Source organism: Dermacentor albipictus, chromosome 3, assembly GCF_038994185.2.
Source record: "Dermacentor albipictus isolate Rhodes 1998 colony chromosome 3, USDA_Dalb.pri_finalv2, whole genome shotgun sequence".
Classification (NCBI taxonomy): Eukaryota; Metazoa; Arthropoda; class Arachnida; order Ixodida; family Ixodidae; genus Dermacentor; species Dermacentor albipictus.
In genome coordinates, this window is record NC_091823.1 from 3,159,176 (window position 1) to 3,184,627 (window position 25,452).

Consider the following 25,452-nt stretch of genomic DNA (forward strand, 5'->3'; position numbering starts at 1 on the left):
TCCGATGAGAAGTCCAAGGAATGTACGTCACCAATTTGTCCAGAGTCATGTACCTCTTCCAGGACCGATCGCTCTCTGTGTAGCAGGGCAACTACAAGATTATGCATCCAAGAATATCTGTTTGCATTTTTGCAGATTGTCTTTATCACCTCTGTAGAGAAGAAAAGTAGAAAGAAAGCCCATGCCGTTGTAACCTAGAATAGCAGCTTGGGCTTGTTGGTTTTCCATCCTGCTAGTAACAGCGCAAAATATAGACAAGGGACGACTATAGACTATAGACTATACTATACTATACTATACTATAGACTATATAGACTATAGACTTATAGTCTATAGAATATAGACTTGGGCTTGTTGGTTTTCCATCCTGCAAGTAACAGCGCTTGTGGTGTCTTCTTGTCTCGTCCCTTGTCTATATTTTGCGCTGTTACTAGCAGGGCGTTGTAACCTGTCTTGCACTGATCCGTAGTGCTGGGCCGAGATGTGCTATGGGCGGCCTTCGTGACGTGAATGGAAATTTCTTTGCTGAACAGCTGAAGATGTCCCATGCTGACTCAAAATATTGCCACCGTGAGAGCTTGAATCTGCTTTGCTGTCATCTTCGAAATCGTAACTCGAGTCCTCATCATTAATTTAAAGTGCGGTTGCAGCATAGTTTCAAGCACAACATTTTTCTCGCAACGCAGCCACGTGGGACGACGCCATGGGAGCGACTTTTGATAACTGCACAGTGACACCGGCAATGCCCCTTGCCGAGATTTTGTGAGATAAGCAAAACTTAAACTTTTGGAAACTGGTTGAAAATGCCAGGTCCACATGTCAGACATGCGGCAGACCTTCAGAAATACACCTTAGCAGAAGAAAACGACTCGGACTCCAAACCAAAGCTCACTAGTGAACAGCTGGCGTCATTTTCGGTTATCACCTCTCAGCACTGTCAGATGGCAAAGTCGGTGATATAATTTAATTCTTGACTTGCTGGGAGTCATTTGATTACAAAATTTTGATGCTAGTGCGACGTCATCATGAGCGGCATACTTCTGTCTCAAGCAGGTGACAGCCACGCCTCTTTTTGCCATAACATACACACATTAATTTGCAAAAAGTTAGTCAAAAATCACAACATTGGCTGAGCACAAAAATTTAAACTGATTCTGAAGGTGAAGTGCCTGTATTAGCTACTGCATGGCCTTAAGTGGATAAGAAACGGCTCCAACATGTTGAAATTGGCGATCTAAAGCATCAATCACTGGTGATCGATTTGAATTGGCGTGGTAACGAAAGAGTTAATACCTGGAAGGAGGCTAAATATGTTGTATGTGCAGATGACATTGCCTAGTCTTTATCCTCTGATAGCATTAAACAGCTGACAAGGCTCTTGTGTCCTTAATGCAATGGTCATCACACAATTCATTAAAGGGACACAAAAGAGAGAAATGATTTCTCCTGCATCAGTAAATCACCCTTTTACTAAGATGGGTGGCCTTGAAGTTCCTGTCATGCCGTCGGGGATTTAGGCGGTAATTATTTAGCGGCAAAGATTGACAACATAAAGGAGCCAAAGACTGAATATGGCAAGTTTTGAGAATTTTCACTGAGCTGATGCCACCAAAATGTGAAAAATTACTTTTAAATCCACAATGTAGCGGCGTATAGGTTTCGGAGCGAAATTCAAAAAATTACACTCTGACCTTCACTAGGCTGTTTTAGCAGAGAGTTTTTGACAGTCCGCTCCGCTCAGCGGGCTAGCGGAAGCGCAAGTGCGCATGCGCGACCCGTTCAGCAGTGAGCGGGCGAGCGGACGGGAGCCCCCTCTCCGCTAGAAAGCTTTCTCAGCGGAGCGCGGCGAGCGTGTCAAGCGGGTCTAGCGAAGCAAGATGGCTGCCCCCAGTGCTGATGGCCTGTCCACAAGGTCATTTGAATTGGGATTTGTAAAGCGCAAACCTAGAGTACACTTTAGGAGACACGAAGATCTTCTTCTATTCGGGAGATTGTGGCCATGAACCCGTTTCAGAACCATGCCATGTGTGCATGTTTGTTTATGCGGACCACGTTTTAGGTGTACTGAAAGAGCAAAAAACCTTGTCTTGGCTACAACACAGCGTAACGGTTTTGTTAATGTAAGGATTATATATATATATATAAGAAATGAAAATGCAATGTATTGCGTGAAATGCCTTCAGACACTTGAGCAATTCCAAATATATTATTTTATTGCGGCAATTCTTACAACTTGAATATTATGTTCATAGCGGTTTTACCTTCTGCGGCAAGGTGGCGCGTCAGGCAAGCACATGCCTTTCGGACGCAGCCGGGCGCTCCGCTAAAACTGATTCTTCGTCCGCCGCTCCGCTAACTGTGAGCGGGTACGCGAGAGCAGACCGGACCGTCAAAAACGTTCTGCTAAAACACTCTACTGTCTCTTCTGATAATCAACCTATAATGGTGAAACTAATGGCAACAGTGTTTTAAAAGCTGCTTCACCAGTTGAAACTAATTTATTGTTTTGCTATAGTGGTCCCTTTAAACATAAGCCAAGGCTGCAATGTTTCTTGTGCTTTGATGTAGTTTATAGCATGAAGAAACTTAACTGAGATAGTGGGGACAGGAAATAGCTCTAGACTTGAGCTGGGAAATCTCTTCCTTATTTACTGCACTGTTTCCAAGCCTTCTAATATGTTGAAACCAACTATCACAATGATGCGCCCATCTACATAATGTTACACAGTTTGTACAATAATCTAATGTCACATGCTGTCAACACATTGAGTATTCGTGCAAGCATTTACATCGAAGAAGCTTTGGATCCACTCATTTCAACTGTGAGGGGGATCTGCATTTTTTCAAAAATATGATTGTCAATATTTTAAATAGGACGCAAAGTTGGATCAATGGGTGGGAAGCAAAGAGATGAGTGCACATGGTGGTCTTGTGATGAGCAGTGACTGTGAACACATTGTGCTGGTGACAGTGAGTAACCCGGGTTAAACATGCCCTGTGGGCATGTTTGAGTCCTTTGGAAGCTGGACTTTGACACCACAAAACTATCCTTATGCAACTCCAGCACCAAAAAAAGTTATTTACTATGTTATTGGGGACTGTGTGTTATGCATCTCCAGTACTCTTGAAATGGTGACAGCCACTGATCTTACATTGGGACATGTTTAAATCTGCAGTTAGATTTTAAGATGGTCAAATAGCAATGCATGAAAAACAAGGGACGAATGTAGAAGAGACATACCCAGTGCCGTGTGTGTCCCTTCTAAGTTCGTCCCTTGTTTTTTATGCACTGGCATTTGATGATCATGATTAACCAACTAACATAAATTTCAGCTCCAGCGAAGTCTGATTTAAAATTTTGCTCATGTAAAAACATTTTGCTGTGACGTTGAGTCAGCAGAAATTCAGAGATGCTCTTTAATAAATCTTGGAGAGGTTTGCCTGGCATGCTGTTCCAGATGATAGAAAGTGAAATGATGTGCAGTGTCCCTAAAAAAATTCAGCACATGTTCACAGCACATTGAGAAATTGCAGCCAAGACTTAGTGCCAATTGTAAGTCCCATTATTCACTTATTGTAATTCTATTCTAATTTACCAATCTGTATCGGTTGGCCAGTCAATCCAGACTCGCTGTTATTGAAAATATGCCTTTTTTGTTGTCTTTTCAACACACAGTTTCTGTTTCAGTTTGTGAGTCAATCCCAATTCATCACAGCTAAAACTATTTGTTTTCTCTGGCACTTTTTCTGCACAATATGGTACAGCCTTGTTTGTTCTCTTATGGCAAGAAAACACAAAGGGCATTGATTGTTTGTCCAGTTTCTGTCATTTCAGGAGCAAGCGCACGTCACCGTCACATGAAAAAAATGATTTCAATCTTTTATACAGTACGTATAGCAACCAAACTTGGTGAAAAGCTTCTTTATTAGTTGAGCAGTCCAAAAGAATCCAAATCTAGAAATGTGTCCCCCCCCCCCTTTTTTTTTAAGAGAAGTGTGTCTGCGTTTTTGCCTGTCTTAACCCCTAATAGCCTGAATTTATTGCCCCCAAACAAATATCCGAATTACAGTTAAAAATACTTGTGTGTGAGGTAAGAACATCCAAAATTACTCTCGCACTGTCTGCTAACTCAGGTGGGATTTGTAGACTTGTTTAAAAAAAAACTGAATCTTGCACAAAACAGTGACTTCAAGTTCACATGTTTTTGCACTGAACAAACTCAGACTTGGCAGTTATCTGTCTGGCTGCTTATTGCAGAGATGGCGACATCATTTTATGCACCTGAATGGATGCAGCCACATGGGTTTCATGAAGTCTTCACCCTCAGTGGAAGCAACACATGCAACATGTTGTTTTCCGAGTCGGAGATGGCGACACAATGCAGCTTTTTCACCCCCTGGTTGACAAAACATGATGTCAAAATCAGCATTTCTCTCGCTTCAGCATCCAGGGTGTCTACTAGTGGGGAAAACCGGGAATTCTCAGGGATTTTGAATAGTTTGGAAAAACTCGGGGTAAACTCGGGGACTTTGTTCTTCAATCAGGAAAAATTAGCTGTAATTTTATTGAAAGGGAACGAAAGTCGCGCTAATGCTGGCTCGAATAGCAGAGAGGAATCATAACGAATCGTCTTTGACGCTGTGTCGTCGGCTGGAGGAGTTTGCAGTGTACACTCGACAGGTTTTTCGGACGGCTTCGCGGCAACACCACGTAGCCCGTTGAGTCAATGTGTAAGAACGTCTGAAATTTTGGACACAGGAAAACTTCGCCGTCCGATTTTACGTACATTTTGCCGTGAGCGCAGGTCCGAAACGGCATTATTTAAAACCACCACTGCTGCCATACTGATTATCTCGTCACCTCAAACCGGCGTTTTCGCACGCAGATCCACTGGAAGTCGCAGACACCCCCGTGGAAACGCCAGGCCTAGCTGCTTCGACGTTCGCTACTAAACTTCTTGCCATGCGGTGGCGTGTTTTTCAGTGAAGGAATGAGACTCCGCCTTTGTAATCCTTGCGATTGGCTTCGAAGCTCGGAAAGCATGACGCGTTGCGTAATGCTGGTTCTCGAAAGTCAGCTTCGCCTTATTACACAATTTCACGCAGTGAAGCATACGCAACATATTGTGGTGAAGCTTAGCAAGTGTAGGTAGGGGCAATAGTCACGGGATACAGTATGTATTTCTTAACTGTACACGCATGCACCCGCCATCTCCTGTCACATTACGAGCACCAATATGCCTAATAAGTGTACGGGTAGGCCCTCGGAGAGTTTTCAGACATGCCTGTAGTGATTTGAGCCCTTTGACATGCATCCATTCTTACGAACGTTCTCACGGCCCCTAGGGAGTCCGAAAAATCGTACGTTGACTGTGCAACTGACCAAGAGGATGCCTTAAATGGTCCGTGGGGGCGAATGCGTGGTGAAAAGAGGACGAGAACATAAAGGACCGAGGCATTGAGGAATGAACGGAAAAGGAAGCATACCGCCGCTTCTTTGAAGGAGCTTGAGCTCCAAAAACGATGTATTGGCTGGCTGATGCCGAGATGCAGATGTCTCTTATCCAAACCAAAATAAAACCTTTAAAGCAGTGAAACGCAGCACTGAAGCATTCTGTGCGGGCTGAGACTATGTCAGGACCCTTGAGTTTGACTTTCCAGCTGCTGAGAGAGAATCTCACGTATGACAGTTTGGGCCTCATACCAATCAGCTTGCTTGCTATCAGTTGATAAAAATAACTCATATTCGAAAATATTTGCTTCTATATGCATCTCCATTTTATTTGTTTGAACTTGAATTTAATTATGAGGCTTTACGTGCCAAAACACCTTCTGATTGTGAGGCACGCCGTAGTGGAGGACTCCGGAAATTTAGACCACCTGAGGTTCTTTAATGTGCATCTAAATCTAAGTACACGGGTGTTTTCACATTTCTTCCCCATCGAAATATGGCCGCTGTGGCCTCATTTTATTTGTGTTTGAAATGTTCGACTTGATTTGCAATGGGTGTTACCATTTTCTTTTAAGATATTTTATTCACTGTGCATTTTATTAACCCTGCCCATCTGTTTTCCTCTTGAATTAAATAAACGCTACTCCTTGCTATTCAAACTGGAATAAGTCACTTTTTTTTATTTTTTGACATGCTTACAGAGAGTGACAGCATTGGGTGACATTTGTCAGCCCATGTTAACATAGAACAAATTTCTGTGTCACTCAGGGAATTTTGCAAATGCCAACTTAGTAGACACCCTGGCATCCTGTTTATTCGGTATGCCGCGAAATCGTGACAACTGGCCAGGAGAGGTTAAGGTACGTTATTGCTGTGTTGTTCCTCTCACTGGCAGATTTGTCCGAGATGGCAGCAGGAAGTGCATTGCAGTTTCAAGTTTGAAGGATTGCTTAAGCACCTCTTCTATGCCATGGCACTGATAGTGCACCTTCTTGCTTCTTCAGTCAAATCCGCCAGAGGATGTAGAGACATGGCTCAACCAGCTCGAAGAACAAGTGCCCAGTGTGATGGATTACCCAGACTACTGGATGTGTCGCTGTGTCTGCTATGAAAAGTCCGGGGACTCAGCCAAAGCTGTAAAGTCACTCACAATGGGACTGGACCTTGTCACTACGGTAAGTTGTGCCAGGTTGTTCTTTAAAACTACCATTGCAGGCTCCTAGTAACGTGGTCATTGAAATTGAGACCATTTGCACTGTGCTAGACATGCACGCAACAGATTTTTGTGAGATCAGTCATGGAGAGTATTGTAGGGGAAACAAAGCTTATGTGAAAATTAATAATTTGATCTTCAAATGTTCTGCTGGAGACACTGAGTCGAGCGAGATGGAGGCTTCTGTAATAATGTTGGCAGAAAGCCAGACCAGCCACTTGCTAGCAGGCTGGTATAGCTTGGACGCTGTAATAGGGTGCCTCAATGCCAAACAGGTTTGCAGGATGGAGACACTGCTCACAATGTCATCTTAACAAGCTTGGGGCTCATCGCCAATACGTGGATTTGGAGAAAAAAAAAATTAATCTCGCCAGTTTCTTAACAAATGTAAGCACATATACTGAAGTATGGCTTCGGGGGCTATTGATAATGGTGCTATAAAACGTTCGGTAGTCTTGCCCTACTAGGGAACTTGTCTCTGTAACACAAGAAGATCCTGAAATTGAATCCTGGGGCGCTATAACGTAAAACTATCCAAACTTTTCTATTCCAGTTCTGTAATCAGCTCTCCGCGATTGGTCAAAAACATTTTTGGACCACCCCCACTTCACCTGTCTGTCACATGACGTCACGAAAACCGCGATAGCTCCCCATCTAATATGACGTGTACACACTGATTATGCATGATTTGACCGAAAAAAGAAAAATTTTTATTTCTTATTCAATGCCTTTTCGCCATTTGTCCCCGGCTATTGGTCAAAAGTTTTCGGGCTGCACCCACTTCACCTGCCTGTCACACCGTCACAAAACCGCAAAAACTCGCCGCATCAAAGTGACGTGTACACAATAAAGATGCATTAATATGCCGAACAAAACTGAATTTTCTTTTGAATAGTCGCAGGCTGCCCCGTTCCGAAAGGAATAAAAAGATGGCTGCCGCCGATCGCTGAGGCGCTGGCTACTCACACCTGCCGGAGAGCAGGGGTTTATTTGCACATAAAACTTCTTGCGTGGCCGTGTAACATTTTCGCGCACTTTCGGCACGTTTACGACCTCATTCTACCACCTCTTCTTTGCTGAGGATCCGTTTTACCGTCATTCTTAAGCTTCCGTTGCATGCCACCGCGATTTTCAACCAGCCACCGCATGCTAAGTAAGGGAAAGTGGACCAATCGCAGACGCCAGCACCACCGTCTTCTTCCGGTTATCGACTTTTAGTGCACTGGCTCGGCCCTATCGAATCCCTCTCCACTTGAGCGTGCTCCTCGCCTCTTGTCAGCCAATGAGATAAGTCACGCCACTCAGTTTAGGCAATGTTATTCGTTCTTCAAGCAAACAAAAGTGACCTCCTATGAACAAGGAGACAGTTTGATTGGTCTGTTCAAAGAACCCTGCGAGTGACCGCCCGGTGCTTGCGTCGGTGGTTACGCAAATTTGACGTCAGGAGATTGGAATAAAAACATATTGGAATAGTTTTACATTATAGGGCCCCTGCTTATTCCTTTGGGAGGAGTTCCACTATTTTGCTGTTAGGATGTTCCACCAGCGAAACTGTTGGTTCCAACAGGCGTTCTACTGTTCAGCTGTGTCACGTGACTTGATCAAGTAATGGGGAAGGGCTTTGGTGTTGCTGTCAGAGGCGCACGCAATGCAAATATATTATTGACACAGATCAAGACGTGATATTTTACACTAGATGCGGGCATTCGGTATTTGGTTCAGTGGTAGTTGTAGCATGTAACAGACCGGTGGCATCTCCTCCCATGACAGTTGGATCTTTCAGTACCATCCTGTTGTATGATTCGCTCAGTGACATATTCGTTAGAATTTTCGGACCTTTCAAGGGCTGGGGTCTACGTCTGGTTCCCCATTGTGGTTGCCCTACTTTTATTGCATAACTTGTAGCACCAGCGACATCAACGCAGTCGCCCTAGGATAGGAGACAAGCTCAGGCGATGCCACAAGTGGCGCGGGAGCTGAATTGGTTGGGAACCGAAGAGCAAAAGATCAGTTGAGGTTGAGCTCCGGTGCTGGAATAACGTCTGGTTGACTCTCTGGTTTGTGCTCTACAATTGTTGAGAGCGGACGTCTAGATCAACGCGAAGCTTCTGCTTAATAAAACGTGCCACACAAAAAGGAAGTGGAGCCATGTCAAACACCAATGACAAACGCCAGCAAGAATGCCCAAGCCAGTTACATACTGCACCGAATGCTTCACCTTCTTGGCCCACATGCTTCCACCACGGACAACGCTCTCATACGTGAACTGTTTCTTCAGCGCTTGCCCACCCAAGTCCAGATGGTGCTGGCCACTGCTTAAAGACTAGGTCTGTCAGAGCTACAGCTGTGATGCCGCGTCACCGTGGCACTCAGCGCGTTCTTCACCTCTAAACCGGCCATAGATAGCACCGACAACATTCCTTGTCACTGAGCTGTGCGGTAGACTGGCCGAGCTCCTGGTTGCGGCCACTCGTAGGTATGTTTCTCCTTGTTCCAGTCATCGCCGATCTAGATCTCATCAATGCAGTCCATCCAGCAGGCGCTAGCACTACAGTGCAGCATATCAGCCAGCCATCTGCTGGCATCACCCCCGTTTTGATGCGGAAGCACGTCGCTGCCTTTTTCTTTCCACTTAGTCGGGAAACCGTTCGGCCTACCGCTAACAGCGATGAGTGGTCAAGGCCCCACCCCATGTTGCCTCTTCTAAGTCATCATTAGGGTCACTGGGCTTCCTGATCAACACAGGTGCACAGGCCAGCAATCTACCTGTTACATGAGCGGATCACACAGCTGCTCCCATTCTGTAGTTGCAAGCCGTGAATGGCACTCGCATTCCGCTATTTCAACAACACTTGCTCAAACTTAATCTGGGCCTGCAAAGAGCATTCCAATGGTTGTTCATGGTTGCCGACATCAGTTCTGCTATTATCGGGGCCGATTTCCTCATACACCATGGCCTCATCATAGATGTCATACGACAACGTCTCCTGGACACAACAACCTATCTCTCTGCGCAAGGCATTGCTGCGCCAGAAACCACGGATTGCGCTCTCTCGTGTTACAGTTTCCAATGGACCCTTGGCGGCTATGTTATGAAAATTTTCCAAAATCACCGCACCACCCAACTGGGAAAAACCCGTCTCCCATGACGTCCGACACCACATTGTCGCTTCCGGACCTCTTGCATTCTTCCGGCCGCGTCGACTTGCTCCAGACAAGCTCAAAGTTGCATGTGCAGAGTTTGCGCACATGTTGGAATTAGGCATTATTCCACCATCCACCAGTATCTGGGCAGCTGCACTCCACATGGTGCCTAGGAAATCGGGTGACTGGAGGCCATGTGGAGATTACAGAATCAGTACCCTTTGCCCAACATTCACGCTTTCACCATCGCTCTGCATGGCACCAACACCTTTTCAAAGATTGACCTTGCCCGTGCCTACCACCAAATTCCTGTGGCTGAGCAAGGCATACCTAAGACGGCCATTACAACACCATTTCGACTCTTCGAGTTTCTGCTAATGCCATTTGGTCTCGGTAACGCCGCCCAGTCATTCCAACATTTTATTGACACAGTAACATGTGGACTACCCTTCATTTTTGCCTATGTCGACGACTTGTTGGTGGCAAGCAAATACGTCAAAGAGCATTTAAAATCTCTACAACTTTTGCTCCAACGACTATCCAAACATGGCATCATCATCAAAGTCTCTGAAAGTGAGTTTGATGTTGACAACTTGGAGTTTCTAGGATATTACCTCTATGCCAATGGCATATACCCGCTTTCATCAAAAATTGAAGCAGTAGAGAGCTTCCCCAAGCTCACAACGATCACGAAGCTGTGGCAGTTCCTCAGCATGCTTAATTTTTACCGCCGATTTATTAGGAACTGTGCTGCAATAGTAGCACCTCTGGATTGCCTCCTTACCAACAAGAACAAGACGTCCTTGCTGCATTGGGATGCTGCTGCTTAAGACGCCTTCAAGATCAAGATCAAGGGTGCACTCGCTAACGTCACTCTTGCACATCCTAACCCTACGGCATCACTGGCCCTCATGGCGGACGCGTCCAGCACAGCCATGGGAGCTGTTCTCCAGCAGCGAATCAGTAATTTATGGCAACCCCTAGCCTTTTTCTCCAAGAAACTTGCTCCAACCCAAGCTCGCTACAGCATCTTTGGTCGAGAGTTGCTTGGAATTTACCTCGCCATCTGTCACTTTCGCCATATCGTCAAAAGCCGACCTGTTACCATCTTCACAGATCACAAGCCTTTAATGATTGTCTTTGCAGAGAGTTGTCGACACATACGCCTCAAGAAATCCGCCATCCCTTGTTTATATCAGAATTCTCCACCGACATTCGACATGTCAGCGGCGAACAGAATGTACCTTTCGACACCTTGAGCCGTGTGAATGCCATGACACCGCCTGCACATTCTGCACCATTCGATGTACAAACACTCACCACACATCAGGTTAGTGAACCTGAGCTCCTTCAACTGCGCTCATCCAAAACAGCACTGTGGTTGGACGATATCTTTTTTGATGGGGTCACACTCATCTGCGACACTTCTAGAGTGTCCCTAGCCCGTTACGCACGCAGCTTTTTGACACAGTGCACCAGCTCGCTGACCCCGGTGTTTGTGCCACACAACACCTTATCTCATTGCACTACGTACGGCCCCAGTTGAACGCCAATGTACACAACTGGGTTCATGCTATACATGAAAAATTTCATAGGTATGCTGTTCCCCCGGCACACCAGTTTCTCCAATCTAATCATTGTTTCGACGTTCACATTGACATTATTGGGCCACTACAACAGTGTCAGGGATTTCGCTGCCTGCTCACCTCTATCGACAGGTTTACCTGTTGGCCAGAAGCAACGCCACTTCAAGACAGCTCTGCTGCAATGGTCGCGGCAGCTTTTGTCACAACATGATTTGCCCGCTTCGGATGCCCTACCAAAACTGTTACTGACAGAGGACAACAATTTGAGTCCGCTCTCTTTCAAGAGCTCCTGTGCACGGCCGCCTACCATCCCCAAACCAATGGCCTCATGGAACGCTTTCATCGACATCTCAAGTCAACACTGATTGCGCATGGCACGCCATTGCAATGGATTCAACGTCTACCACTGGTTCTTCTGGGTATCCGGTGTGCCTTGAAGTCAGGCATCAAGTGCTCAAGCACAGAGCTCGTCTACGGTACTCCACTCCATCTTCCTGACACCTTCAAGATCAAGATCAAGGGTGCACTCGCTAACGTCACTCTTGCACATCTTTGACTTCTTTTCACCACAAGCACTTTTGGCTGCTCTGTCTACACACGAATATGTGCACCGTCTTCGCGACGTCTTCTGGGATCTAAAACCCTGACAGATGTGTCCACTTTCAGCATGCACACCTTACATTTCAACTGACCTTGCAAACACAACCCACGTCTTTGTGTGCGATTGACCTGTTCGGCCTGCTCTCCATGTCTTGCAGTTTGTCCCCTCGCAATACGCGCTCAGCTTTCCTGTAGATTTGGCCTTTGGCGAAGTTTCGCACTGCCTGTGCACATCTGGATTGCCTCCTTACCAACAAGAACAAGACGTCCTTGCTGAGTTGGCATGCTGCTGCTGAAGACGCCTTCAAGATCAAGATCAAGGGTGCACTCGCTAACGTCACTCTTGCACATCTTTGACTTCTTTTCACCACAAGCACTTTCAGCTGCTCTGTCTACACACGAATATGTGCACCTTCTTCGCGACCTCTTCTGGGATCTAAAACCCTGACAGATGTGTCCACTTTCAGCATGCACACCTTACGTTTCAACTGGCCTTGCAAACACAACCCACATCTTCGTGTGCTATTGACCTGCTCGGCCTGCTCTCCATGAACACTACCTCGGACCCCTTCCCATACTGGAGAGACACGAGTCCACATACGTCGTGGACATTCATGGCAAACCCGACACCATCGCACTTGACCCGCTGAAGCTAGCCTACTGCAAGGCGACTCCCACAGTCGCATCCCTCAATTCAGCCTCAGATGTCCCCATTCCGGTCGGTGCTCAGGCCCCTTCAGTCCGCCGAGTTTCATGGACATGCTGATATTGTTTGCAGATCATGATGCTCTCTAGAGGGGGAGCTAAGTAGCACCAGTGACATCGATGCGATTGCCCTAGGATAGAAGACGAAGTCAGGCAATGCCATGAGTGGTGCAGGAGCTGAATTGGCTGGGAACTGAAGAAATAAAGAATCAGTTGAGTTTGAGTTCTGGTGCTGTAATAATGTCTCAGTGTCTCTCTCTCGTGTGCTCTACAAGCTCATCTCACTTGCCAGAGGAATATACATCATCCTTGTAGTTTTCTGTTTCCTCCCACCTATTTGCCAATTTGTGTAATTAAATCAGGCATAACTTAACTGTCTTTATAAATAATATTCATATGATATATAAATTGTTTTTTAGTTATCTAAATTTATTGTACACTGCTCACTATATTATTTACTGAGAAGACGAGAGCCTTGTTAGCTTTGTTGGCAGCAAGAAAAGTACCAGGAAGAATAATAGTAATGTTGATGTAATATTTAATCTGTTTTGTAAAATCTGTAAAATATTTTGATGAAATAAAGATTAGAAAAAACATCTTTAAGAGCAAGCAAGCCCCTCTAGTATATACATAGGTCCAGTGTCTTCATAAAGCACTCCTGCATTCATCCTTTACGCCATTCTTTTCTAAAACTTGCGCATTGGATTGGATTGGAGCAAACCTTTTTTGTGCCTGCAGTTGGGCACTCGTGTGCCCCAACGAGCACCTACATCGTCTACGAGGTTCCCGTTACTCGGCGCAGGTCTCCGCTCGCCGTTGCCGGCTCGCTGGGTCCCTGTCTTTTGAGCGCCCCGAGGACCTGGTAGACAGCCCAGAGCTGTTGGTCTTGGTCGTAGCTCTTCACAGCGACCTCGAGCCGCGGTGGGATCGTTCTTGATCTTGCTTTCTCTGGATTTTTGATGCAGTCCCACAAGATGTGCGTGTGATCTGCCGTCTCCCTCCGACACACCCTGCATTTATTGGTCGAGTATGTCTCGGAGTACATGCGATGCATCAGTACCGGGCTCGGCAGCGATCCGGTTTGGAGCTGTCTCAGTAGTACCACCTCCACTCGACTGAGCCTCAGGTTGGCAGGGGGTGGGAGGCCTTCGTGATCTGATGTCATGTAGTCTGTCATGCGCTCCTTGGCCCCGAACCACATTGGACGGTCTGTTGCTGGGGTGCGGTTGGTTTGCGCTCGTGCCGCTGTGTGTGCCATCTCTTTGTGGTTCCCATTTTGTTCTGACGCGTTGCTCGCATGTGCTGGGAACCACTTCATTCTTACTTTTCTGTCTTGCAGTTTGGCCGCTCGCAGTACGCGCTCAGCCTTCCTGTAGATTTGGCCTTTGGCGAAGTTTCGCACCGCCTGTCTCGAGTCGCACATCACCATGTGGCAGTCTGCGTCGGGGATGGCCAGGGCAATAGCCACCTCCTCCGCTTGTTCCGCTCCGGCGCTTCTCACGCTCGCTGCCTTCTTCGTGGCACCGGTTGACGCCTCTATGACGACCACTGCGAAGGTGTTCCGTTGGTATTCGGCCGCGTCCACGTACCACGCGTGCTCATCATTGGCGTGCAGGTCGATGAGAGCCTTGGCCCTCACCGCTCTTCTTCCCTTGTTGAACTCAGGATTCATGTTCTTGAGTATGGGGTCGAATCTAGTCTGGCGTCAGACCTCTTCGAAGCAGGGAGCTTCATCTTGTCAACGGCAGCTTGCAGCGCGTCCTCAACGTGGGCGTCACTGCCGCCGGTCACTCACAGCGTGATATCATCCGCATAGATGGTGTGCCTGACGTCTTCAATGTCCGCGAGCTTCTCGGCCACCCCGATCATTACCAGGCTGAACAGCATCAGCGAAATAACCGATCCCTGCGGTGTGCCGGTGCTCCTGAGCTTCTTCTCTTGCGTCTGTAGGTCGCCTGCTCATAGCTCTGCGGTCCTGTACATGAGGTAGTCCTTGATGTAGTTGTTGGATCTTTCGCTCATGTTGAGCTTGGAGACTTGGGACAGAATTGCCGAGTGTTTCACCTTATCGAAGGCGCTCTGCAGGTCGAGCCCCAGGATTGCCTTGTTGTCGCGGGTGATGCCGCCATCATCGATGATTTGGTATTTGGGCTGCAGCATCGTGTCCTGCGTGCTCAAGTGCTGTCTGAAGCCAATCACCGTGGCCGGGTACAGCCCTTCTCGTTCCAGGTAGTCTTGCCACCTGTTGAGCACAACATGCTCCAGCACCTTGCCCACGCAGGACATGAGTGAGATGGGCCGGAGGTTGTCCGTGTCTGGCGACTTCTCCGGCTTAGGGTCAGGATGGTCTTGGCTGTCTTCCACTGCTGTGGCAGTGCGCCTGCTCTCCAGCACTTGTTGAAGTATTTTGCGAGGTTCTCAATCGAGCTGTCATCGAGGTTCTTGAGCGCCTTGTTCGTGACAAGGTCCTGGCTGGCTGCTGGCTGGCTGTTAAGGTCGTGCAGGGTCACGCCCGATGTCAATAGGCCACTACACGGTGTGTGTTGTTCAGTGGGTGTAGTCGGCAGGTATTTGTCGTTAATGCGCCTGGTAACTTCGTCGGCGCCGTGTACCGAGACCGCCCGATTTATGAGCTTGGCGAGTCTGTCCCTTTGGTGCGACTTGGGTCTTGGTTTCGTAGACAGGTGCCACAGCAAGATCTCACGTCTTCCCGCTGTGCATCTGCTTGTCTGCTGCATTGCAGATCTTGTTCCACTGTTGCGTGCAGAGCGCGCGACAGTGCTCCTCGATCGCTCGGTTGAGCTCTGCCACCTTCTTTCTGAGTCTGCGGCTGAGCCGTTGTTTCTTCCAGCGATTGAGTATCGACTGTTTGGCTTCGATGAGATGTGCTAGCAGGCTGTCTATTTTGTCGATCTCCGCGTCCGTTTCAATTTCTTTGGTCGCGTCGCGTACACTCTAGGTAATTTCAGCCGTCCACGAGCCGATGTCACGGTCTCTCTTCTGGCTTCTGGCATCTCGGAAGGCATCCCATTCTATCCATCTGTGTGTTTTGATGCTGGTGTCGTTGTGTTCCAGTATGCCGATTTCCACAATGGTGTGGTCCCTGCCGAGGTCTGTCCCCATGTTTTTCCAGGTGATCATGCCCCGTACGTCGTTCTTGAGGAATGTGAGGTCCGGAGTGGTGTCCCGGGGCACGGAGTTGCCGATTCTCGTCGGATGCATTAGTGTTTCTTGTAACAGTATAACGTCCGGCTTGCGCACAGCCTGTGCTGTTGGATGACTGCCTCTTCCTTCCAAGGCCGCGACAGTTCCACTGCCACGCTGTTACATCTGCTATTGCTAATGTTGCGTTGGTGGCCATGATTGCATTGGCGTGTACGAGGTTCCCTGGTTGGGTGGATGTTCCATAGCAACGCCTGCTACGATATCGAGCACTTCTGCAGGTTTGGCAGTGAATATATCAAATACAGTGTGCAATTGACAAGAAACTACAATGTGATCATCTCAGCAGCACCATTCTTGGCAAAATGGCGTACTAAGAAACACATTATGTTTCTTTTTTATTCATTTGCAAATGAAAATGTTACTACTCTTAAAAGTACACTGCGCACTAATGGTTTAATGTCATGGCAGAAATATCACGTTATCTCATTCATGTCATGACACACATGACAGGTCATGCTGTATCAAGGCCACCATCAGCGTCTTCTTCCCACGTTACCGACTGACATCCCCCCCCCGTCGGAAAAAGCACCAATAAGGTGCTTTTTCCTCTGAGAAAGGTAAGGTTTGAAACGTAAGGTAAGGTAAGGTCTGAGAAAGGTAAGGTTTGAGACGGCTGACGTGGATGATGTTAGAGAGAGGTGAAGGCACCATGGCATCCAGCGGAGACACTTCATGTGTGACAGGGGTCACCTGGCGAAGGATGTGGTAAGAGCCATAGTATCGCGAGAGGAATTTCTCCAAAAGACCAACATGCCGAGTTGGATACCAAACTAGCACAAGAGCACCTAGTTCGTAGTCCACGTCGTGATGGCACTGGTCGCAATGGCACTTCTGGCGTGTCTGTGAAGCAGAAAGACAAATGCGGGCAATCTGGCGTGCTTGGGTCGCTGTGGCTATGACATCCCGAGTGTACTCTCTCGGCGAGTCGAGTGTGGTCGAAAGGAGAGTCTCGAAAGGCAAAGTCGGCTCACGGCCAAAGAGGAGATAGAAGGGTGAATAGCCAGCTGTGCCGTGGCGCAAGGAATTGTAGGCGAACGTGACAAATGGTAGAGCAATGTCCCAGTCACGATGATCAGAGGAAACATACATTGCTAGCATGTCAGTTAATGTGCGGTTCAGGCGTTCGGTAAGACTGTTAGTTTGAGGATGGTAAACGGTAGCAAATTTGTGTTTAGTAGTAGCACATGATTGAAGTAGGTCGTCTATGACTTTGGCAAGAAAGTATCTGCCGCAATCGATGAGAAGTTGATAAGGTGCACCATGGTGCAAGATAACGTCGTGAAGCAAGAAATCAGCGACGTCTGTAGCACAGCCGGTCGGCAGGGCTCTAGTAATGGCATAGCGAGTTGTATAGTCCGTAGCGACGGCAATCCACCTATTTCCGTCCTTTGATACAGGGAATGGTCCGACAAGATAAACGCCAAAGCGAAAAAAAGGGTCAGCCAGTATATCCAAAGGCTGCAGCAGTCCGGCAGGAGGCACAGCTGGTTTTTTCCGCCGTTGACACGACTCCCAAGGCAACATGGTGCCAGACGGAGCGGTTGAGACGGGGCCAGAAAAACCGTCGCCGAATTCGGTCATAGGTCCGCATGACACCAAAGTGTCCAGCAATGGGAACGTCGTGCAGTTGCTGCAATACAATCTGTCGCAGGTGAGACGGAATGACGGTTAGGAGCTCAGGCCCGTCAGGGTGCATGTTGCGGCAATACAGAATGCCATTTTGTAGTACGAACATGTGAAGAGATGGGTCAGACGGATCAGAGAGCAGGCGTTCAATAATGGGACCTAACTACTCATTGCGTCATTGTTCAGCGCCAATGTCTTGCAAGGCAGAGAGCGAAAGAACGCAGATCGGTGCGACATCCACTAAACCGTCCGGTACATCGACGGGATGATGAGACAGGCAGTCAGCATCCTAATGTACACGACCCGACCTGTAGACCACAGTGTATGTGTATTCCTGCAGCCGTAGGGCCCAGCGACCGAGGCGTCCGGTGGGATCCTTGAGTGAGGAAAGACAACAAAGGGCGTGGTGGTCGGTTGTAACTGTAAATGATTGGCCATATATGTAGGGTCGGAACTTGCCCACCGCCCAAATGAGGGCGAGACACTAGCGCTCAGTAATCGAGTAATTGGGCTCACCAGGAGACAGGAGGCGGCAGGCGTAGGCGATAACACGGACGTGCCCACATTGGCGTTGAGCTAAAACTGTGCCGATGCCGTAGCCACTGGCGTCAGTGCGAGTTTCTGTCGGAGCAGAGGCGTCAAAATGGGCGAGAACAGGAGGTGTGGTGAGCAGCGTGAAGAGCTGCGAGAAAGTAGACGCTTGTTCAGAGCCCCAACAGAAAGGAACGTCTTTCTTCAGGAGGTCAGTCAGGGGACGGGCAACATGGGCGAAATTTTCCACAAACCTGCGGAAGTAAGAGCAAAGGCCAAGAAAGCTGCTAACATTTTTGGCACAAGTTGGTACGGGGAAATCCTGCACAGCATGAACTTTAGCGGGGTTTGGGCGAATGCCTGACGAATCGACGAGGTGTCCGAGCATGGTTATTTGATGGTGACCGAAGTGGCACTTGGACGAGTTGAGCTGCAAGCCAGCAGTGCGAAAAACAGAAAGAAAAGATGAAAGTCTTTCAAGATGGGTCGCAAAAGTTGAAGAGAATACGATGACATCCAAGTAGCACAAACAGCTGGACCACTTCAAACCACACAAGAGCATGTCCATCATCCGTTCAAAGGTCGCCGGGGCATTGCACAAGCCAAAAGGCATTACCCGGAACTAATATAGGCCGTCTGGTGAGACGAATGTGGCCTTTTCACAGTCCATTTCATCTACAGCGATTTGCCAACATCCAGAGCGAAGGTCTATAGATGAAAAATAAGTGGCACCGTGGAGACAATCCAGAGCATCGTCAATGCTGGGAAGTGGATATACATCTTTCTTGGTGTTTGGATGACGATAGTCAACGCAGAATCGCCAGCTGTTATCATTCTTTTTGACAAGAACAACAGGGGACGCCCACGGGCTGGAAGAGTGTTCAATAATCCCTTGGGCAAGCATCTTGTCAACCTCGCTCTAGATAACTTGTCGCTCAGAGGCCGACACCCGGTATGGGCATCAGCGAACAGGTGCTGCATCGCTGGTATTTAGACAACGCTTTACGACCATAGTTTGATACAAAGGGCGATCGTGCAGGTCGAAAATGTCGTAATAGGACTCGAGGAGGCCACGGAGCTCTGCGGCTTGTTGGGTTGAGAGGTCCGGTGCAATCATCCTTGTAAAGTCGTCGGTCGGGGCTGATGCATAAGGCGCATAATGAGCATTGGTCGAAGACGGCGCAACAGATAGAGCGGAAATGTGGCACTCGGGCATCGGTGACAACGTGGCAAGAGACAGGCCTCGAGGGAGTACTTGTGGGCACTGTCCAAAATTTAGGATGGGAAGACATGTCTGATTGTCCGCAACAGGAACGATGGTGTGTGGGAAGGAGACATTGTGAGAAAGCAGGACTGAAGTCGCGGGAGTAAGGACATAGTCTCCGTCAGCTACAGGGATGCAGGTTGCTGCAAGAGATGGCAGGCATATAAAATCCGCGGAACAAAGCTGAGTTGGAGCTTGAGCAGGAAGGTCAACAGGAACAGGTAGGGGTAGGTCAAGTTGTACAACACTGGCGCAACAGTCAATCAGAGCAGAATGGGTGGCCAAAAAGTCGAGTCCGAGGATCACATTGTGAGGGTAACGTTCGAGTGCACTAAACAAAACGGAGGTGTGGCAACTAGCAACACTGACACGAGCAGTACACATTCCAAGCACAGCCGGAGTTCCACCGTTGGCGACCTCGAGCAGTCGAGTCGGAGCAGGAGTAAGTACTTTCTTCAAGCGCATTCGAAGCTCTGCACTTATGATGGAAATTTGGGCTCCAGTGTCGAGGAGTGCTGTAACGGGCAAGCCATCCACGTCCCTGTCCAGAAGGTTCCGATTAGTAGGCAGGGTCAGCAGAGGAATTTCAGGCCGGGGTTCTTGAGCAGCGTCACCTCCAGGAGCTGCCCCAGTTAGTTTCTTGTCGGAGAGCGGCAACGGTAAGCTGGGGATGGAGAGTGACGCAGCTGGGGCGATCGGGAGCGAGGACTATGTGGTGATGGCGAGCAGCTGGTCGCGGTGGCTCGAACGTTGTCAGATGCGTCTTCAACCTCGGTGGAGAGTGATGGCGGGCGAGGATTCAGTGGGGAGCAGCGGTAGGCGGGAAAGCTTGATCAAGAGTGGACTGGCCAGGAACTTCGACAGTGGCGAGAGATGTGGCCTACACGTCCACAGTAAAAGGAGATGGGTCTATCATCATGTGTGCACCATTCGGCCAGGTTGCGATAGCTCGGATATGGACCGTATTGGATCCGGTGAACAGGGGCAGAAGCAGCAGACGAAGCAAAGTCAGGACGGCTGGCGGAGCAGATGGACGGAAGACCCACATTGGCAAGTTCTTGGCAATTGACCGACTGAATGAGAGACACAAGCAGCCGGGAATCATCAAAGCACTGCATCACTGGCGTGGCAGGAGACGCTGCTTCGATTTCTCGCCAAACAATACGTACGACGTTCTCGCAGTAGGTGGGCTCACGCCTGCATGTCGATGAAGCTGCAGTATTAGGTAGACGCATAAACTGTTGAACTATGCGGCGACTCTTCGCGTCTTCAAAGCAGCGACATTCGTTAATGATCTCATTGACCGTTGTTATGTTCTTGTAAACAAGTAGGTTAAACGCGTCGTCTGCAATGCCTTTTAAAATGTGGCTGACCTTGTCTGCCTCTGCCATATTGTTATCCACTTTGCGGCAAAGAGCGAGGACGTCCTGGATATACGCCATGTAAGATTCAGTGGACGTCTGTACACGGGTCCCAAGGTCCTTCGCAGCACGTTGGCGGCCGACAGGCTTGCCGAACAAATCTATAAGCTTCTGTTTGCACTGGTCCCAACTTGTAATCTGTTCTTTGTGTGTGTCGAACGAGACCCGTGCTGTTTTCTTGAGGTAGAACATTATATTAGCCAGCATAAGCGTGTTATCCCACCTGTTGTGTGCGCTGACCCGTTCGTAATTCTGCAACCACTCATCGATGTCAACGTTGTCAATCCCGGAAAACATGCTCTGCCACCGAGCACAATTCGTCATGATTCAAGTTCCGGCTCAGTGGCAATATGTAAACTGCAAGTTAACTATTAACAAAGGCATAATGTAAAATGGTGACTCGTAAAGGGAAAGTGGGCAACCATAAAAGAGTGGAGAACAAAGCATCATCCTAAAAGGCGATGAATGGTGGAGAACTCTGTGCCTCAAAGTGTGGTTTCATGGCAGCGCAATGCCATCAAGGCAGAATTTTTGCTGCCATGGAGCCACATCTCAGCGTAAAATTCGCATATAACTTGCACCCCAACTTTACTTTACTGTAAAACTTTTTCAATTTTGGTGTTGGTTATACGTGCAAAATATGGTATTCAGAAGCTACAAAGAGGGGATCAAAATTGGCTGCAAGCTGCGTGGGCTCTGTGACCATGATGAGGCAATGGTCATCTGCACTCACAGAGGCCGTGCACTGCAGTTAACTACTCCGAGAAAAGCAGGCTTCATATTGTGCCTGTAAAAGTTCTTTATAAAGCCTATTGGAAAGTGTTGCAATGCTGAGAGTGCTGCAGTTTCACTAAGTATGTTCAACTGGTGGATGTCACAAGCATAGCAGTACAATGAAGTGCCAAAACTTGCTGCAAATAATTTTTTGGTTAGATTTAGAATACAGCAGGCATACATGGGCTTGTTCACGTGACTGCGCTGCCTTCAGTTTCGCGACAAATTGATACTGCATGGAGCTTTCAGGTGGATCAAGCAGCGGTAACCTGGTATTACCTATGTAAAAGTCATGCAATTTTCAATACTGTGTTAAAATTGTGTCGTATAAATGGCGATATGTTTAGAAATTTTAGGCATAATGTGAGCCGCAAGTGCATCTTTGTGCCAAGAAAATCATGGGAACAAATTCGCTTAGCTTTTCTTCCGCACTGTTTTTTGTGATTGGCAGGCTGGGAATTCGCTCTTACTAAAATTCTAGCAGATCCCCCTATTCTTTAGTGTAACTGTTCTTGTGGATACAACTCTTGGTGACCCGTCTTTCTTAATTTCAGCTATCATTATTTATTTATTTTTATTGTTATTATACAGCAGCAAAGTCTGCTAGACCCTGCTGGTAAATTCACTGTTTATTCCTGGCCTGCGAGCACAGCCACTAGACAAACGTGAAGCATTTAGGTACATGTGTTGCATCATGTCAACTTACAATTTAGTGTTCCAAAAACATGTAAAATTCACCGGACAGTTTTAGCAACCTTGAAGCAAAATTTAGCAAAAATTTTGTTACTCTCTGTCTCAATTTAGCTACATACTTGAAAAAAAGTTGCTTCCAAACCGATTACAAAAATAGCAATTGGTTTCTTAATTTCCACAGATAGCATTGCTGCTGATGCCGTATTTATGTATTGGTTCTATTTATGTAATGGATCAAAAACTACCAAAGTGGCTAAGGATACGGATGCACAATTGTAATTCATTTCTTTGTCAATAAAGATTATTACTATTAAAAAGCAAATCATATGTTTCTGAAAGTTAATTTCCTATGCTTTTTAACTAGGTCGCATAGTGTTATGCGATGAATGAGGGGAACCAACAAGCTTTAATTTTCAGTGCAACGAACAGACAATCAAACCAAGGAAAGCATAAGTTATCTTCATTCATTGAGAGATAAATTTGCTATAAGCATACTAAATTAAGGAACAGGAAAATAAAAATGGAAAACCATTGGCAGGGGCTAAAACCACAACATCCACATGATGCTCTGCCAATTGAGCTACGGTACACCGCATGCAGAGATTGTGGGTTCAGTTCCCACTGGCAACAAGTTGTCTATCCCGCATTTATTATATTTGATTTAAGAATAAAGGCATCATCACAGACCTAGGTCAATAAGAAATAAAGCTTCCTTATTATGCTTTCATATGGTTGTTCACTAAGATGTATTAACCCCTTGCTGTTCATACCAACAGGGACGCAATGAATTGGCTGATGCCTTGAATGGTCTTGCGAAGAATGCACCTGGAAAAGCACCTGAAGTGACGCACAACCCGCCCACAAGGAAGCGAGAGCGTAAGCAGAGCGCAGGCGCACGCAAGAAGCAGAATCTTGAGCAGGTGTCAACAGAAAACATGTTTGCATCAACAATCATTGACTACAAGGTGTATGAAAAACCCTGCCTAAATCAGTAAGTAGCCGGTCTATGTGTGCTTTACTTGCTCATCACATGCAAGCTGCACCTCTGCGCAGGCTGTCAGCAGCACTCCATGGCAAACAATGTCCGAGTGTTGCAGTGATGACTCCTGTGAGGAGGTCCTCTCGACATTCAAAGCGCCATTCCAGTCTTGTGTCACCACCACAGACCTTGCTGTACAAACCAAACTTTGCACTGGGAGATGAGTGAGTACCGGTGGCTGGTCTGATCAAATAAAAATGCACTCGTCAATTTTGTGAGTGCGACTATGGTAATTTCTCACTTTTAAACTTTCAGACGTTGAAGAGCCTGCTGCACTGAGACTCCGAAAGCATGGTTTCCCCCCCACCCACCCATCTCATTTAATAAAGAGCGTTTATACCATCTACGTTTTTCGTTCTCGCTTCTCGGGTGGCGTAGGCTTGTCGTGTGACTTCTCCCACGTGTGGAAAGCATACATTGCAAGGGCGAGAACTGCAATCAGTGCCATAGATACACCGACATCTTTCTCTCGCCTAATATGCGTCTCTTCCTCTCGCAGAAAGTCTTCATACTTCTTCTTGCGGAACTGGTACGACTTGACGGCGTCCCCGTAGTGCTGCCTGTAGAATTCGTCGAAGTTGTATATCTGCGATCGGCCTTCCATTGGCGCTGCGCGTCTAGTCGTCGTCGGTTTCCTTACGTGACGAGTGGTCGCCATGCGGGGGGAGCCAATCTTCTCGTCGTACTGCGCCCGCAGAGACTCGTTTGAGAGCGTGTCGTACGCAGTGGAGATTTCCTGGAAGCGCTCGTTAGACGAGCGATCTCCTTTGTTTTTATCCGGGTGGTATCTCATGGAAAGCCTGTAGTATGCCGCCTTGATTTCGTTCTGCTTGGCGCTCGCACTAACCTCGAGTACGTCGTAGTATGTCCTCTTCGCACTTGAAGCGAAGCGCCTGCCGAGCACGCATGTTGCCCGCGGGAGCTCAATAACTCGTCCCCGCATCCTTTTTATACACATGCACTTGTAAGAGACGCATTACGTCCTTGCGTAGAGAGTTATCAGTAACGCAAGCTGTGCTCTAATCCGTCGGCTAAAGCCGCGGGGCCCATTTGGAGGTTCGAGGCGAAACCGTTCACTGAAACAAACTAGATCAAACACATGACTAGGTAACTGGCCGTCTTCTGGATAGGATTGGCTTCAAGTGTATATTAAATTTCATGTTAAACATGATGATGATGGTAAGAAAAATCATATGGTTACGATACTGACTCTAGAGGACTAAGGACAAGCTGCCCGGACCTCTAGCGGTTCCCACTTTTTCGGGCCAGCTGTTCCTCTAGAGTTTGTTGTACTAACTCTATGGCCTAACCCCTATGTCTACCCCATGACTGGGCGCGATACCGTATACTTATTTCTGAACCACCTTGATTTAACCGAATGGTGTAACGTAGGTTTGGGCCACCCGATCAATTCGCAGTGTGGAAGCACTTCGAAAAACTTGGGTATGGACTCCACCACCACCCCCGACTCCTGCGCGGTGAGCGAGTGTTTCCGTCTTGCTGGAGAAGCACTGACATCAGGCGAAGTCCCTGTAGGCTGTGTTATGGTTTACGACGGGGAAAGCATCGCTCGCGACAGGAACCGTGTGAATGAGTCCAAAAACGCCTGTCGCCACGCCGAAATGTGTTGTGTGGACCAAGTGCTGGCCTGGTGTAGCGAGCGTAGGCGGGACTTCAAAAGCGTTTTCCCTGCAACCACCGTTTACGTTACTGTTGAGCCGTGTATCATGTGCGCTTCTGTCCTGAGCGAGTTGGGCGTCAAGAGGGTTGTCTTTGGTTGCGCCAACGAACGTTTCGGCGGGATGGGATCTGTGCTGAACATGTTCGACGACTGCAACCAGCAGGTTATTTCGGGAGTGTGGGCCGGACAAGCTGTCGACTTGCTGAAGACATTCTACACTGGGGAAAATCCGAACGCCCCGTGCCCGAAATCAAAAGCGAATAGAAAGAATGTTTGAAGGCGACATTTGTAGTCTTTTGCTCTTGAACCCCACCCCGAGTATGTATTTTGGGTAGTATTGAACTTAGCGTCACCTATTGCTCCTCCTCACGGCATCCCCTCCTCCTCTGCCTTCTGGATTGGATTGCCGCAGCGTGCTTTTGCGAGCGCAGATTGGTGTGCGCCCGTAGAGTTTCCAAGGTAAATATACCTGGTAGCGAAGCTTCCATACGTTGAAAA

At 47.7% G+C, this 25,452-nt stretch overlaps 2 protein-coding genes across 3 annotated transcripts in view; one reads left to right on the forward strand and one right to left on the reverse strand.

Moving 5' to 3' along the window:
* Positions 1 to 23,619, forward strand: part of LOC135919926 (mucin-4-like) — a 48,895-nt gene extending 25,276 nt beyond the window's left edge. For both annotated transcript variants that reach the window (XM_065453939.2, XM_065453940.2), the window contains exons 8-11: positions 6,457 to 6,627; positions 23,011 to 23,225; positions 23,288 to 23,437; positions 23,529 to 23,619. In XM_065453939.2, the coding sequence (XP_065310011.1) occupies positions 6,457 to 6,627; positions 23,011 to 23,225; positions 23,288 to 23,437; positions 23,529 to 23,535 (543 nt within the window). In that variant the 3' untranslated portion in view covers positions 23,536 to 23,619. The remainder of the gene's footprint in view (positions 1 to 6,456; positions 6,628 to 23,010; positions 23,226 to 23,287; positions 23,438 to 23,528) is intronic.
* LOC135919928 (uncharacterized) lies at positions 23,617 to 24,216 on the reverse strand. The gene has a single exon (XM_065453943.2). The coding sequence runs from the start codon at positions 24,214 to 24,216 to the stop codon at positions 23,617 to 23,619; it is 600 nt and encodes a 199-aa protein (XP_065310015.2).
* Between the last annotated feature and the right edge of the window lie 1,236 nt (positions 24,217 to 25,452).